This window comes from Salvia hispanica, chromosome 4, assembly GCF_029641045.1.
Source record: "Salvia hispanica isolate PSC_SH4W2 chromosome 4, Shi_PSC_v1, whole genome shotgun sequence".
NCBI classification, from domain to species: Eukaryota; Viridiplantae; Streptophyta; class Magnoliopsida; order Lamiales; family Lamiaceae; genus Salvia; species Salvia hispanica.
The window spans coordinates 11,838,170-11,853,634 of NC_142695.1; the positions used below are offsets into that span (position 1 = coordinate 11,838,170).

Genomic DNA, 15,465 nt, shown 5'->3' on the forward strand with positions numbered 1-15,465 from the left:
CGCCACTGCTTCACCGCCACCTTCTTCAGCTTCCGACTCCTCAGCAGCTTCTCTCCGTCGGAATAGCCTAATTTGTAATTCTGCAGAAAATTTCCCTCTTTCTCGCCCGATCGCGGTGGTAGCTCCATGAATTCATCAAATTCTGGCCGCTCTGCCGCGTCGAGAAGATTCTCCAGCCATCGCCGCCGCTTCTCGCTCCGGCGTTGTAGTCGAATTTTTCATTTACTCCGCTGAATCAAATCGTAGGGTTTCGCGAAACTGCGGCATTCATCGCTGCTGCAAACTAATTTTAGATTAGTGCTTAAATTAAGAGAATAAATGTTTAGTTTTTATGATGAAGTTTCTTTACCTGTACTGTTTAATGTTTAGTTACAACGAAAATTCGTGAATAGGGCAATGCTGGTTATTTACTTAGTTCTTCGTTGTTATATTGATACGAATGTTTGTTGGAGGGGAGTGGTTTGGCCAGAATAATAGGGAAGTAGTTAGTGGGGAAATCCCAAGATAATCTCGCCTAATTATTTGTTCAATTTCTAAGATTTTATTGTTATTTTGAATTATTATAGATTTGTTTAGCTGCCTATATAAGGTGGGTCAGTAGGAGTAGCTCATCATCTTGGAGAGATCAGTTTATTGGACGAGTTTTTCTCGTAGGCCTCCTTCGTGAGGATTAGGCCACCGCGGAGGATTTTCCTTTCCTGTTTTGCTATTCAGTTTCTGTCTATTCCAATTCAGTCAAATAAAGCCGAGAATCGAGATATTATTTCCAGATTCATTATTATTCTCTTAGGGTAGTTTATCAAGTCATATGTGGAGGAGTTTATTCCTCTAAAGCATTTCTGTAGAGCACGACTTGTGCTCATTCTTGTCAACAGCCTTTACTCCTAATATATATTTTAAAGAATTTAAAGAAAATAATTACGAAAATAATTAGGGAGTAAAAAATCATAATTAACAGTCTAATTTGATCAAAATCGAGATTAAACCCGTTTACCGTTAAAAACTAACAGAACAGTTAGTCCAAGACCAATTATGATTCGATTTGAAATGTTCAGGATGCAAAAATTCAAAAGATAAAGTTTAGGACCAAAATCGTAAAATGAACATATGTTCAGAGCCAATTTTGGCCTTTACTCTTGAATGAATTGCATTATATTTTGTAATGTCTCAAGTTATTTGAGTTATTTCTATTTATGGCTTAAAATAAAATATTTAATCTCACTTAGTTTATTCTCTCTTTTTCTTTATTTTATTACTTATTTAATTTATTAAACACAGTTTTATTAAATTCTAGATGGAAATATACAATAAAAGCAGTAAGTCGCTTGTAATTATAAGAACTATATTTAAATCTTCTCAAGTCCATTGTTGAGGCCCATATTTTCCAAGGCCATATCCAAAGCCCATGAAAATGTGGTATAGACAGACTGAAGCCCAATTAGTTGTTATATTTAATGAAGTGGGCCATTAAAGAAGCCAATAAATTCAGTTTCGGCCAATTATTGAGGCCCATATTTGCCAAGGCCATATCAAAAGCCCATGAAAAAATGTGACCGACTAAAGAGGGCAATAAAATTGAAAATATTTAACTTAAAAATACATTTTTGGCTTGGGTTTCAAATTTCAATGGAAGAAAACTAGTGACTGCAAATCCAAACTCATCCAAATCCAGAGTGTGACTTTTGTTCAGAGAAGCTAAGGAGAAGATAATGTTGATAACAGTGAGACAAATCTCTTCCTGTTTGTGCTCCACCACATTTCCAAATCACAATTCAGTATCCAAGAAACCTTCTTTTTCTGCAAAGCCGCACAATTATGTCTACAAATCCATTTGCAGAGCAACTCTCACTATCCACAAGAACACCTCCACCAGCAACAACAATCAAAGGTTAAACGTTTATGAATCCCCTATTTTTAGCGGAAAGGGTTTTCCTTCACGCTTTCTTCGTGTTCAATTTCCCAATTTGAACTTTAATTAATCCTGCAATTTTTGCCTGTTTTTGAATCGATGTCTATAATATTTATCTCTGGAAATTGCTCACGTTGATAAAGTTATTATTCATTACATTATGCATATTCTATAATTAGATTTCACAGTACTGATAATGTATTAATTGTTTGTGTTATTTGAGTTCCTGGTGTGAGTTATGTGCTTTTAGGATGATTAAAATTAAAATAGTTCTCCAAATTGCTTAGATAATGGCTTTTTAATCAAACTTGTAGCAATTTGTCTGCTTAATGACCTATTTCAGAGATGGATAGGTTTGGAGATGTTGCTTTTTACATGTCTTTGAAGTAACTAGCATTTAAGGCTTTAACTGCATCAAAAATGCCCTAGTGTATTGACATATTTGTTGTGATTTAAACTTCTCCCAGTTGTGAGAGTTCGTCTTTTGATCCACTGGGTATCGATCCAGGTGGATTCTCAGCTATAAAAACTGCTTGGGAAAGTGTTGTAGAAGTATTTTCTCAAATTTCTGAGGGCAACTCAGGCACACGAAAAGAGAAAGCATCATCTGCAAGAGGAGTGGCAGGTTTCTTTAGTAGCATATCTGTTTTCAGATTTTATGTCCTATATAAATCTTTACTTGCTGCTCTTGGCCATTGCTTAGGATTCTTTGACATTTTCCAGCTGCTATCGAAGATACTAGAATTGATGTTGGGGATTTCTTCAAGGGTCCACTTCCTGGAAAATTTCTCAAGCTTTTAGGCTTTCTTGCTCTATCGCGACTTGGTATATACATACCTCTTGGTGGAGTCAATCGGGAAGCTTTTGTTGGTAATCTCGACCAGAATAGCCTCTTAGGCACTCTAGATTCATTTTCTGGAGGGGGTATTGGTCGGCTTGGAATAGGCTCCCTTGGCATTGTGCCCTTTATCAATGCGCAGATTGTTTTTCAGCTTCTCACTCAAATCTATCCCAAATTGCAAGAACTTCAGAAGCGAGAAGGTGAGGCTGGAAGAAAGAAGGTGCTGCAGTATACTCGATATGCATCTGTTGGCTTTGCAGTTGTGCAGGTAAATGAATGGACAATATAGAGGCTTGCATACAGTGTCATGCCGGGATAGCATCATTCTCCTGGCATTATCAACCTTGTCACCATTTGCTTTTGTGTTTTCTGTAAAAATTTAATTTGCTTGGCAGGCGATTGGACAAGTGTTGTATCTTCGACCATATGTCAATGACTTCAGCACCGAGTGGGCTCTCTCGTCCATTATTATGCTGACTCTAGGCTCGGTGTTGACAACCTATATTGGGGAAAGAATTACCGATTTAAAACTTGGAAATGGTACATCACTATTGATCTTCACAAATATCATATCCTATTTACCGGCATCGTTTGGGAGGACAGTTGCGGAAGCATTTAAAGACGGTAACTATGCTGGACTAGTTGGCATCATTGTCTCTTTCTCCTTGCTGGTCCTTAGCATTGTATATGTGCAGGTACAATTTATCTTTGCTATTCAAGTTGTTGAAATGCTACTACTCATTGGATTCAGTGGAGTGGTTTTTCATGTTTCAGGAAGCAGAGAGGAAAATCCCAATTAATTATGCCTCAAGATATACAAGCGGAGCCGGAGGACTTCAAAAGTCTGCTTACTTACCCTTTAAGGTCACTACATGTTTCTGATATTAACTGTGCTTGTTGCATATATTCACTCTAAGAATTGCCATTAAATCCCGCCTCTGTTGTGAAAATGCGGAAACGAGTCTGTTCAGAAATAAGCTCAGCAAAACATTCATCTATTTATGTCTCTTTTGATTGCCAGTTCCATTTTCAACTTTTACATAACGCCAGCAAGGAAATTTCGTAGTATAAGATTTGCTCTATGCATCGTAATAATTTTATACCAATAGCTTAAGATGAACAGGTGAATAGTTCAGGAGTGATGCCCATCATCTTCTCTACTTCGTCCTTGGCTCTTCCAGGAACTATAGCACGATTTACGGGTCTGAATTTTCTAAAGAAGGCTGCTGTAGGTTTGAACCCTGGGGGTACGTCGTAAATCAATTAAGTTTCATATTGGTTTTTATTAAAGAATCTGCCCAAAATGTGTGATATTTTTATGATTCAGGTTCTCTGTACTTGCCAACAAACATTTTGTTAATAGCATTCTTTAATTACTACTACACCTTCCTGCAACTGGACCCCGACGATGTCAGTGAACAGCTGAAGAGGCAAGGTGCTTCAATCCCGCTTATCCGACCTGGAAAAAGTACTGCTCTTTTCATCAAAACGGTAACGGCCTCCCTCCCTCACCCATATATTATTTATAACTCCATTATGCACAAGTCGTTGAATGCGTTTTGTTGCTTCTATGTTCGGGTTGGATTTGTAGGTACTGAGCAGAATATCAGTTCTGGGTTCTGTATTCTTGGCTATTCTTGCTGCTGGTCCTGCTGTCATTGAGCAAGCAACACATCTTACAGCTTTTAGGGGATTTGCGGGCACGTCTGTCCTCATTCTCGTTGGTTGCGCCACTGATACAGCAAGAAAGGTCGAGGCCGAGATCATTTCCCAGAAGTACAAGACCATAGAATTCTACGACAACGAAAAGTATTGAGACACACACGCTACTTGTAATTGGTGCATGAAGCCTTGTTCGAGGTTCACTGATTAACAAGACATCGTGTAATAACCATTTCCGATTATATATTATCAAATATTTCTACATTCAATGATGAAACTGCAGAGAAAGTAGTAATCTTTTGTATGCATCGACTAGACTAATCGTCTGGCTCAGCAGAGAAGTCGGGCTCCTCAGGTTTTGGGAGTTTAGGCAAATGTACATGTTTAATCTTCTTTCTGGTGTTTGCAGCAAATCTTGAAGCTAGTATCGTCACTCCAAGATTTGAGCTGATTGTCGAGGGGGTCGTCGTTGTAGCAGCTGAAGAATCGCTGCCTTCCATTGCAAACGACTCCATTCTGGCAAGATCCTTAGCCATCTTTCTCCTTTTGAATCTCCGCCACGCAGCTTGTATGAAGCACGCAGCCCAAGTCCTCCAGTGATGAGAATAGAAGCGGAATGTGTGCTGCAGTTTCTTACTGTGTAGGCGCCGGAACTGATTAGCGACGAACTTGAGATCTTCCGCTCGCAACACAAAAGCCTCGACTTCAACAAGGGCGATAACCGTCCTTGTAGAAGAAGGCAAGTTGAGAGCTGATTTCGGGAGCAGAGCCCAGGCTAGGAGCTCCTCCCCGCAGAAATCTCCAGGTCTCAGGGTGATGGAGTTGAAGAAACCAGTCCGACCTCCGTTTGTAGTTGAACTCTCAAGTCGTCCTCTGATGATGAAGAGCATCTCCAACACAGGGTCGCCCTCACGAACAATGTAAGTTCCCTCCGTACTCAACGAAGAAACCAATCGTTCACATATAGCATCGAGTAACTGATCATCCATCTGGGAGAAAAAAGGAACCTGCAAAAACATGAGGAAAGATCACTCTCAGCTATAGATGCAATCCTAGTAAAATTAGTACAGTGATGGAGGATCATACTCGTCGGACAAGGTCCAAGCATAGGTGGCGCTGTATGTCACGGCTCAGATCAACGGGCAACCCATGGAGAATAGCTTCTTCATCCACTCCTCGGGTTGCAAGCCACTTGTATTGAACATAGCGCCTAACACGTTTCCTCAAATCTTCAGGAAGCTGTCTGTGCCGCATCCATTCCTCAGTGTCTCGTCTTTTGAGTCTCCATTCCTCGAGCCTAACCGTTAATGACTGCAAGTAAGTCTGCAAGTAGAAATAGAAATCATACAATTAAAGCCACAACCCAAAAAAGAGACAAATACAGATAGGATTACTCCAGCAACTAAAATAGAAAATGGATCAATTCACTTGCCTGCATATTTCCAATAAGATGTGCAAACAGAACAAGACCCAATATAGCAATGAGAATGGCAAATGATGTTTCTCCAATGTACGTGCTGGTCGACAAATTCTGCCCATATGAACTGAGTAATATAAACGAACACAAGAAGAAGTTAGCAGTCAGTTGGCGAGGAAGGATCAACGAGCAGCTGAATAGCGAAGTATATACAAGTTCTTGATTAACATTGAGGAAAGCAGTAAACGAAATAATAATAGTACCTTAAGTTCTGCAAGCCCCACCATAAGCAGTAGAAGTATCTTCGGACAAAGCTAGAAGATACGACCTGTTTCATTACAGCTTTCTCAAAAATCCCGAATTTGAAGTTAATCTCCTGGTCAGGATCACAACTTTGGAACACCTTGGTGCCATTAATCCAAATATTACGCTCCAAAATATCAGCAGCGTCGCAGTTCAAATACGAGAGAGAACATTTTGTAGGGCTTTCTTCTCTCTTGCATACTGATTTCCAGCAAGACAAGTACCTGTCAACCGACAGTACATACCAGGCCGCGCCTAGGACCTATGACAACAAAATACAATCAGTTGACAGTTGAACAACTGCATTAGGCAAAAACAATAACAGCGCCACGTGCTTACATACATGGCTTGCCAGCATGTAGAGTATCAAATTGTAAGCAGCCCCTGCCCACGCAGTTTTGGTCACCACTCCTGTTGCTTTTATTATTTGAGAACTCAATGGGAAAATGAGGTATAACCTTGGTATATACTGTAACAGTACAATCAGAGCAAGAGCATTGTTGTTATGGTTTGATTTGTTGTTTCTTGTAGCCGGTATGATGAACCAGATGACCATCTGTACCATATAAGCCCAAACAGTCATTAGAATGCAAGAAACAAAACCGGAATCACACGGACTTGAAGAAATGGATATAAACAGATAAGCATACTGTAATAACAAACAATGCCAGCTTTGTGGTTCATAAGAAGCACGTGAAGAAACAAAAACATAATAAGGCAACGGCTTATGGTATCGAGCCTTGGACAATATACACAGGACCAAAATCTACTAGGTTCTACTACTCGTATAGTTTTACAATCAGAATATAACTATACTATCCATCTTCCTCGATTCATCGTTCACCACACTATCCATTTCTCCGAAAATCTACTAGGTTCTACAGACTCTAACTAGACTAGAATTCCACAAACACCAAAAATCTATAGCACATCTTTCACCTTTTCATTCAAGTCAAGGTTACACTTGTATGAAGTCTCAGTAAGCAATATCTCGAAATTGGTTTCATTTTAGCTACAACAACATACCAGGCGATATTTCCTTACATACGTTGTTCCAAATAACAATGTGCCTTAGCAGAAACCGAGAGTAACTAGCATATTACATCAACCTATTTATCACTTGGAGAAACAGAATGTTTAGACCTAAGGAGCAAAAATAGTCAAAGAGAATCATACTGCAAGCTCGATAACCCGGCATACGAACTGAAAATACAATCAGTCACAAGAAATACCTGAGGCAGAGGCAAAGTTGCTACTAGATCAATGAAGAAGTCAGATCTTAGATATCTCCGGGCAATTTTCTTAGGATCCATCACAAGTTCACCCCTACCAAACACTCGTGAACTGGGAGCCACATATGCCGTCCTAAACTTAATCACCACGTGCAAGAGATAGAAAAGATCGGCAATGGTGCGGAAAAAGGTTACGACAATCCGCAACTTGACATCCGTTTTCGCACACCACGAACCCTTACTCCCTCCTATACTAGGCAGGTAAAAATATAGCGGATCGACGAAAAGCGCCAATAGGCAAGAAACTATGAATGCCCTGTTCCAGTTGAGCACAATATCACTACCAGGGTCGAGTATATGCTTGTGGCATGGCTCCTGCTGCTCAGGAAAAACCTTGGCACCACCAAAGTTGAGGGACTTAATTATCTTGCATTTTCTATCAGAATTCAAAACTGTAGATGTCAATTTGTTTTGCTGCTTCCCCTCAGAAGAAAACCTAGAATTTTGAGACAACTCAACACAATATTAGTAAATCCCCAATTCAAGTGATTCAAGATTGTTGAAGGTTAGTGAAGTCCAACAAATTCTCCCAAGCATTATGTTTTTATTAACACAGAACTGACCTCCACTAAGCATAACTGATAAAAATCGATCTTTATTGAGAAAATCAGTCAAATTTTTACATCATTCTTTCAGCATAACTGAGAAAAATCCGATCTTTATTGAGAAAACCAGTTAAATTTTTACATCATTCTTTCCCACTTTACTCAGTTCTATAAAGATAGAGAGCAATTTTAGGAACCCAACAAGATAAAAGGCAGTTTACATACCTCACATTCTTCTCGCTCCTCATCTCCATCTTCAAAAGGCATTAGGCGCCCCCTCTCTAGAAATGGAAATCCAAGAGTAAATATAGCAGCCACAAAAGAAACATAATTAACTTGTTAATGACGATGAAGAGAGTAAAACATTCTTGATCATGTTATTAAATCTGACAACTGACAGAGGGGTTTGCTAAAAATCAAAAAAAGAAAGAGTAAAGAATTGTGAGTGCACAGGGATGTGTGTTCGATTGGTTCTTGGATTTTGAACAAATATTCATATTCTGATTCAAAAGGTGTTAATTAAGCTAATTGTATTTGCAATAAGTCTCTACTGTTTCTAGTCTTGCGACTCATTTATAGAGTAGTCAAAGCAAATCATTATATATTTATTTGGTATTTTTAATAAAGAAAAATGTGATCTTTCACGCCTGTAATTAAGGGTATCAAACTTTTGCCCATAAACATTTTCAACGTTTGTATTTGTTTTATCAATTACGGTCAATCTAAAGGAGATGCTTTTATTTTGGCATATTAATATAAATAATATTTTTTTTCATAAAAATTAATCTTATTTTTGTGATGTTCATAAAAAATAGTCTCTTTATAAAAATGGAAAGTTAACCTTTTATACTCTATCCATTTTTTCTTCTCTATCATATTTTACCCAAATTTTCTAATATCTCTTTTACTTTATTTATTTTTATCTCATTATCTCTCTCTTATTTACCAATTTCTTCATTAAAATCAGTATCGTTCACAAATATAATTATTTTTTGTGAGTGAATGGAATAGTGTTTAATGAATTAGTTGTAAATTATAAAATAGGGTGAAAATAAAATAAGAGAAAATAAAATAAGAGAGATAAAGAAAATAAAGTTAGAGAGAATGAAGAAGTTTATTCTTAAAAAGGAAATTGCCCCACCTAGGCCGTGACAATCCTAAAAGGAATACTCTCAATTAAGTGTGTTTGCTTTTACATTTTATTTTCATCTCTCATGCTTTACTAAATTTTTTTCTCATTCTCTTTTACTTTATCAATATAGTATACACAATATACTATATGGATATTAAGCTCTATAATTAAATTTTTAATATATTAATTCAAAATTATAGTACGCCCTTCGTTCTATAGTAGTGGATATATTTCTTTCCGACACGGAGATTAAGAAAATTTGTGTTAAGCGAGTAGTTAAGTATAGGAAAAATAAAGTACGAAATGAAAAAAGTAAAGAGATGAAGAGAGAATAAAGTAAGAGAGAGTAAATTAAGTGAGACCGTGTTGACTTTTACTAAAAAGAAAATGACTCAACTATTATGGAACGTAGTAAAATAACAAAATAACTCTACTACTATAAAACAGAAGGAGTACATATTTATATTTGTATAATCAATATTTACTTTCACAAGGCATAGGCTGATCGCCGCCTACTGTGATAACTTGTTTCTATTAATTACTCCCTCCATCCACAAAAAATAGATCACTTTGCGTATGGCCCGGGTTTTAATGTAGAATTGGTAACGTAAGAGAGAGGGGGAAAAAAGTAGGTAAAGTAAGAGAGATAAGGAGAAAAAGTGAGTAAAGTATGAGAGAGGGAAGAAAAAGTGGGAAAAGTATGAGAGATAAACTTTCCATTTTAAGAAAGTGATCTATTTTTTGTGGACGTCCCAAAATGATAAAAGTGATCTATTGTTTGTGGACGGAGGGAGTAATCTACAGTGCCAAAGATTCAGGTTTTTTTACTTTCAGACATTAAACATTACTTCATCCGTCTGCTATTAGGAGTCTCATTTCTTTTCGGTATGGGTTTTAATAATTATTAAGAAAAGTAAGTGAAAAAAATTAGTGGAATTAGGCCTGTCTAAATGGGTATCGGGTATTGAATACCCGATATCTGAACCCGAAAATTTCGGATAATTGGATACCTTTTCGGGTTTCGGATCGGGATCGGATTTGGATTTGAATTATCGAGTATCGAGTAACCCGATACCCGAATTATCCGAATTTTTGTAAAAATATTAAAAAATTGTGTATTTATTCTGATTTTTAAAAATTTATGTAATTAAATATAATTTTGCTTAAATGATTTCATTTTAGTTAATAGTCAGTGACTTAGGGAGTTAGGTAATACCCCACAATTCATACCGTCAGTGACTTAGGGAGTTAGGTAATACCCCACAATTCATATATACTGCCTCCCTCCGCCATCACTTGCTGCCGTGGTGCCGTCTCCCCTCCCAACGTCGTGTGCTCTCCTCTCGGCCGCCGCCCTCTACTGCGCAGCTACTGTCGCCCTCTACTTATAAATTTTGTATTTTCAAAGTTCGTAGTTATTTCTCTTATATACTATTTCAAGTTTGTGTATTAAATTTGAATTATTGCATTTCTAAAAGTTTGTGCTTAATTTTTTTAAAAAAAATCAAAATCACAATTGGGACTGGATAGTGGATACCCGAATCGGGTAATTGGGTACCCGAAATCAGATTCGGATCGGGTATTGGATATTAGTTTTAGGGAATTTCGGGATCGGGTACCCGAAATTTTTGCATCGGGTATCCACGGGTACCCAATTTGACAGGCCTAAGTGGAATATGTTGGGGTTTGTATACTAAAAGATGCTTCGAGCGTACATGCCTTTGTACAGTCAGCTTGTGCATGTATACGAGAAACGCCACGTCCACTTGTTTACCTATTTATGAGAATAAATAATATAATATAATGGTTTATTATTGAAATATAATAAACAAGTCTAAGACTTTTTACTAAGAAGGTCAAGTAGGGAAATTCAATGAATCTCCTCATGAGTTTTCCAGTAGGGGACTTGGCCAGATCTAGTAAGAAGAAAAACGTATTCACAACCTAGATAGGCTTTGGCTACCTATTGGTACGGTTGCGGTGTTTGTGATAATTCTCTCTTACCTAAGAAGAGATTAGTAACACCGGTGTGGTAAAGCACTGAAAGGATCTAATCCGAAATGTATTCTTTATTGCTATCTACTGAAAGAATATATTTCAGAAAGTTTAGTATTTTCTAGTCTATGATATTAATATCAATATTGTTTATTCAATCAAACGCCACTTTAACTTATCAATATGTGGGAGTTTGTACGTAACTCAAGTTCATGATATCTTGGGTGGTAGTAATTGAATAACATGAAGGTATTAGAATATTATTTCATAGAATTCGCGTGCCCAGTGCGGTATGATTAAATCCCTAAAAGGGTGATCCCCGATGAGGTGTTTGAAAGAGGAATTTATTATTCAGAAATCTGCGCAGTTGGAATTTATTCCACGAATAATAAATAAAGTTTCAAACTAGAAAAACTCTTTGGAGAATTAATTTAATTCTAGTCACATAGCAGACAAAAGAATTAAATTGATGGATCAAGATAATCTTAAACGCGGGAAATATTATAAAATAAAATGGACCCAAGTTATTTGTAATTTGATGATTTAAGTGGGAGTGCAATATTATTCTTTAGTGGAACAAAATAATATTCCACTGATAATATATTAAATTATGGGTCTTTTGATTTAATTAGTAATTTATCTAATGGGTGAGCCCAACACTTAAGTCATTCCATGGATCCCCATCCTAGCCCCCCAACAAGTCCATGCTTATAAATAGTGTAGAGATGGGAAACCCTAGTAAGCACTCCACACATCACAAACCCTAACCCTAGCCGCCATAACCGGCGCTCTCTCTCTCCCTTCTTGCCTCGGTTTTCGTGCCTTTGCACGAGGGAGATTACGGTTTTGGTTTTTGTTCTTGTTCTATCCTAATTCATAGGATTAGATCAAGACAATTTCGTGTTCGTGTTGGTTTTCCCTAGATCTCATATCACTTTTATTTGGTTCTTCGAGATCCGCCTACACGGATGGAGAATCAAGGACACGGGAATAGGTTGGAAGATTCACGGTCGATAAACCAAGGATCTCCGGGTGGTGCAGCTAGCAACTTCGATCCTATGATGGATCAAGATGAGGTAATAATCGAATCTACATCGAATATGCATGATTATGTGTTTATTTGATGTTATATCTATAGATCTATGTTTATTGCATGAAATTGGAGTCGAATGCATAATCACCTAAATAGATCCGGTCTAGGACCTGTTTGGTTTCCGTGTCTTCCGCTGCGGTAGTCCCAACAGAATATTGGTCCCACATGTACTATATTAATTTTAAATTAAAAATGGATATAGGGTATTGGATACCCGTTATCCAAACCCGAAAAAATCAGGTAATTGGATACCTGAAACCCAATTTTTCGGGTTTCAGTTAGGGATCGGGTAGTGAGAATTTTGGATTGTCGGGTATCGGATAACCCGATACCCGATCGGATATACGCGAATTATCTGATTTTTTTAAAAAGAATTAATAAATTATATTTTTATTCTAATTAAATATAATTTTCTTTCTTCATAGTTAGTGCAATTGGCTATTAGTGACTTAGGATCGTATACCCCAAAATTCATAGCGCCTCCCTCACCTCTCCAGCTATGCTCTCTCGGTTGCGCCTCCCTCCGCCGCCGCGGCGTCTCCTCTCCCAGCGTCGCGTGCTCTCCTCTCAGCCGCCGCCCTCTACTGCCCAGCTACTGCCACCCTTTCTTCCGCCATATGCAACTGCCAAAGCCACCGATGACGCCGGAATAGTAGTCCCGTCACTGCCTCAATTATTGACATTGCATAAATCCCCATATCAAATTAAAGTTGCTACCACCTCCACCTAATTTGAATTGGGTTTCTTGGATTCTATTTAAAGGAAAAATTTAATGCCTTGAAATTACAATATTGAGTTTATAATTCTAAGCCTTAACTAAAACATAAGCCTTGATTCTAAAACACAAAAAGAAAAATGGTGTCTTGATCACAAGAAAATATGATTTTGATTCCAAAACAGAAAATAAAAAACGGTGTCTTGATTCTGAAACACTAAAGAAAAAGAAAAATGGTGTCATGATAATTAGAACTAAATAATACTCCCTTCGTCCACGAATAAGAGCCCGTTTTTTCATTTTTGGTTCATCCACGAATAAGAGTCCCGGTTCATAATTATCATAAATGGTAAAGAGACCCCACATTCCACTCACATATCATTTAAAACTAATATATACAAGTGAGACCCCTATTCCACTAACTTTCTTTCACCCACTTTTCTTTACATTTCTTAAAACCCGCGCCATTTAAAAATGTGACTCTTAATCGTAGAAGGAGGGAGTACTTAATAGTATTAAATATATTCTAAAGGTTTGTAATTAATTCTTTTTTTAAAAAATCAAATCACAATCGGGACTGGATACCCGAGTCGGGTATCTGGGTACCCAAAATTAAATTCGGATCGGGTATCGAGTATTGGTTTTTAGAAATTTCGGGATCGGGTATCCAAAAATTTCGGATTTGATAGGCCTAGAAATGTAAGTGGAATGAGTTAGTTGAAGGTAAGACCATATTACCATTTATAGTAAAAGTGAACCGAGACTCCTATTCGTGAGCGGACTAAAATGAAAAAAACGAGACTCCTATATACGGACAGAGAGAGTATAATATAGTCGGATAGTCCCTTCATCGCATAAAATATTACGCACTTGGATAATGACACGGGATTTTAAGAGATATTGTTTTATGTGTTAGTGAAGAGAATATTTATATTAATGTGAGAGTGAACTTTTTACAAAAAAAGAAACGTGACATCTTTTGTCGGACAAACTAAAGAGTAAAGTATGACATCTTTTACGGGATAGGAGAAAATATTATAAATGAACAAGCAAAGTATAATATAATAAAAATATTCATGCTCATTGACTGATAAAATGGATGAAGCGTTCCCATATACTCCCTCACTTCTCTCACCGTTAGTCATTTTTTTCATTTTGGAAAGTTCTCTCATAGTTGAGCCATTTTCATATATATATTTGTACTAATTAATACTTTTTCTCACTCTTACTGTACTTTCTCTTACTTTTACTCTCTCTACTTTATTCACTTTCTACTCTATTCTTTTTTACTTTTTTTTTCTCTCTCATACTTTTAGAGATCTATCTACTTAACACGCTAAACATCTCTTTCTTAAACTTCGTAACGAAAAGTTTCACCTAAACTATGAGGGAATAGAGGGAGTACTAATTGTAGCTCCCACCGTCCTGCTTTAGGAGTCCCGGTTGAGTCGGACACATGTTTTAAGAAAGTGTCTGAGTGTGTAATAAATAAATGTTGTAGTGAATGTTGGGACCCACTTTTAGTTGAGTGTGTAATAAATAAATGTTGTAGTGATGTCGAGACCCACTTTGAACATTTTTTTACTTAATTTGTAGGCAATTTTTATTAGTTTATCCCAATCGGGATTTCTAAACTGGGACGTCCGAAATTGATCAAATGGGATTCCTAAAGCGGGACAAATGGAGTAATATATTATTGCCAAAAGTGAATAATAAATCCCACTATTTCTTTTATCTACTCTTGTAACATCCCTAACCTAAAATGTGTCATTAATATTTTTGCGTTTTATGTTGTTATTTTCATAATGAATATATTAAAAATATATCATAGAGGATAATACTTAATAAGGGGTGATTGTGGTAAAATATAGTTAAATCTATATGTGTGTGTGTGTGTGACACATACCATATATATGTAATCTTATAAATTAATTGAAGTAATAAAATATATTAGTTCAATATTATTATGCATACATATACGTGTATACTATGACTGTGACATAAGTAGATATATATTGTGAAAATAACTTATTTTCTTAAATAAGAAATTATTTGGAAAAATAATGGTGACGTGTGTGAGTGCATGCATGGAACATTATATTTTAAAGAAATGACATGTGTAAACTACATTAGTAGCTTAGTCGACAAGGCTGGCCTATACATTAATTATATAGAATAAATCATTAAAAAGAGAGAGATAGAAAAAATATAAATTCACGCTGACATTAGAGAGTGAGAGGGGGGATGGGAGAAATATAGTTAGATAAATAGGTGGTATTTGTTTTAGACTATTTTCGGGTGGAGAAGTGAACCTGAAGAAAAATAAGCGAGGGCAACCTTCATGTATATACTACATAGTTGTAGATCAGAAAATAGAATCAGAGGCTAGATTGGATTACCATTTATCGTGATCAGGTGTGTATAAATCACACTTTTAATTTTACACGCGCTACGTAGTTAATTGCTATGTGTTGACTTGGGGTGAATATTTGGATTATATGATATGAATCTAATATGGTTGTTAAATTTAATATCGATTGTGGAATATGACATGGATATCA

The 15,465-nt window shown here is 36.7% G+C and overlaps 2 protein-coding genes across 2 annotated transcripts; one reads left to right on the forward strand and one right to left on the reverse strand.

Annotated features, from left to right (window-relative positions):
- The first annotated feature begins 1,604 nt into the window (after positions 1-1,604).
- On the forward strand, positions 1,605-4,681 carry SCY1 (SECY homolog 1). The gene is made up of 8 exons (XM_048091247.2): positions 1,605-1,888; positions 2,377-2,534; positions 2,633-3,018; positions 3,146-3,445; positions 3,525-3,614; positions 3,874-3,997; positions 4,078-4,241; positions 4,342-4,681. Exons 1-8 carry the CDS (start codon positions 1,710-1,712, stop codon positions 4,564-4,566), a joined length of 1,626 nt encoding a protein of 541 aa, XP_047947204.2. The 5' UTR covers positions 1,605-1,709; the 3' UTR covers positions 4,567-4,681.
- Positions 4,634-8,493, reverse strand: LOC125193458 (cyclic nucleotide-gated ion channel 17-like). The gene is made up of 7 exons (XM_048091246.2): positions 8,195-8,493; positions 7,365-7,860; positions 6,476-6,688; positions 6,093-6,394; positions 5,845-5,956; positions 5,499-5,735; positions 4,634-5,419 (listed from the first exon to the last, which is right to left on the reverse strand). Exons 1-7 carry the CDS (start codon positions 8,221-8,223, stop codon positions 4,730-4,732), a joined length of 2,079 nt encoding a protein of 692 aa, XP_047947203.2. The 5' UTR covers positions 8,224-8,493; the 3' UTR covers positions 4,634-4,729.
- Positions 8,494-15,465: the final 6,972 nt, after the last annotated feature.

Excerpts from the sequence above, each read along its gene's own strand:
- SCY1 (XM_048091247.2), top strand. The coding sequence starts at position 1,710 with ATGTTGATAACAGTGAGACAAATCTCTTCCTGTTTGTGCTCCACCACA. Across the intron at positions 2,535-2,632 it reads ATCTGCAAGAGGAGTGGCAG|CTGCTATCGAAGATACTAGA; the intron begins GTTTCTTTAGTA and ends GACATTTTCCAG. Across the intron at positions 3,019-3,145 it reads TTGGCTTTGCAGTTGTGCAG|GCGATTGGACAAGTGTTGTA; the intron begins GTAAATGAATGG and ends TTTGCTTGGCAG.
- LOC125193458 (XM_048091246.2), bottom strand. The coding sequence starts at position 8,223 with ATGGAGATGAGGAGCGAGAAGAATGTGAG. Across the intron at positions 7,861-8,194 it reads AGGAGCGAGAAGAATGTGAG|GTTTTCTTCTGAGGGGAAGC; the intron begins GTATGTAAACTG and ends TCAAAATTCTAG. Across the intron at positions 5,736-5,844 it reads ATCTTATTGGAAATATGCAG|ACTTACTTGCAGTCATTAAC; the intron begins GCAAGTGAATTG and ends TTCTACTTGCAG.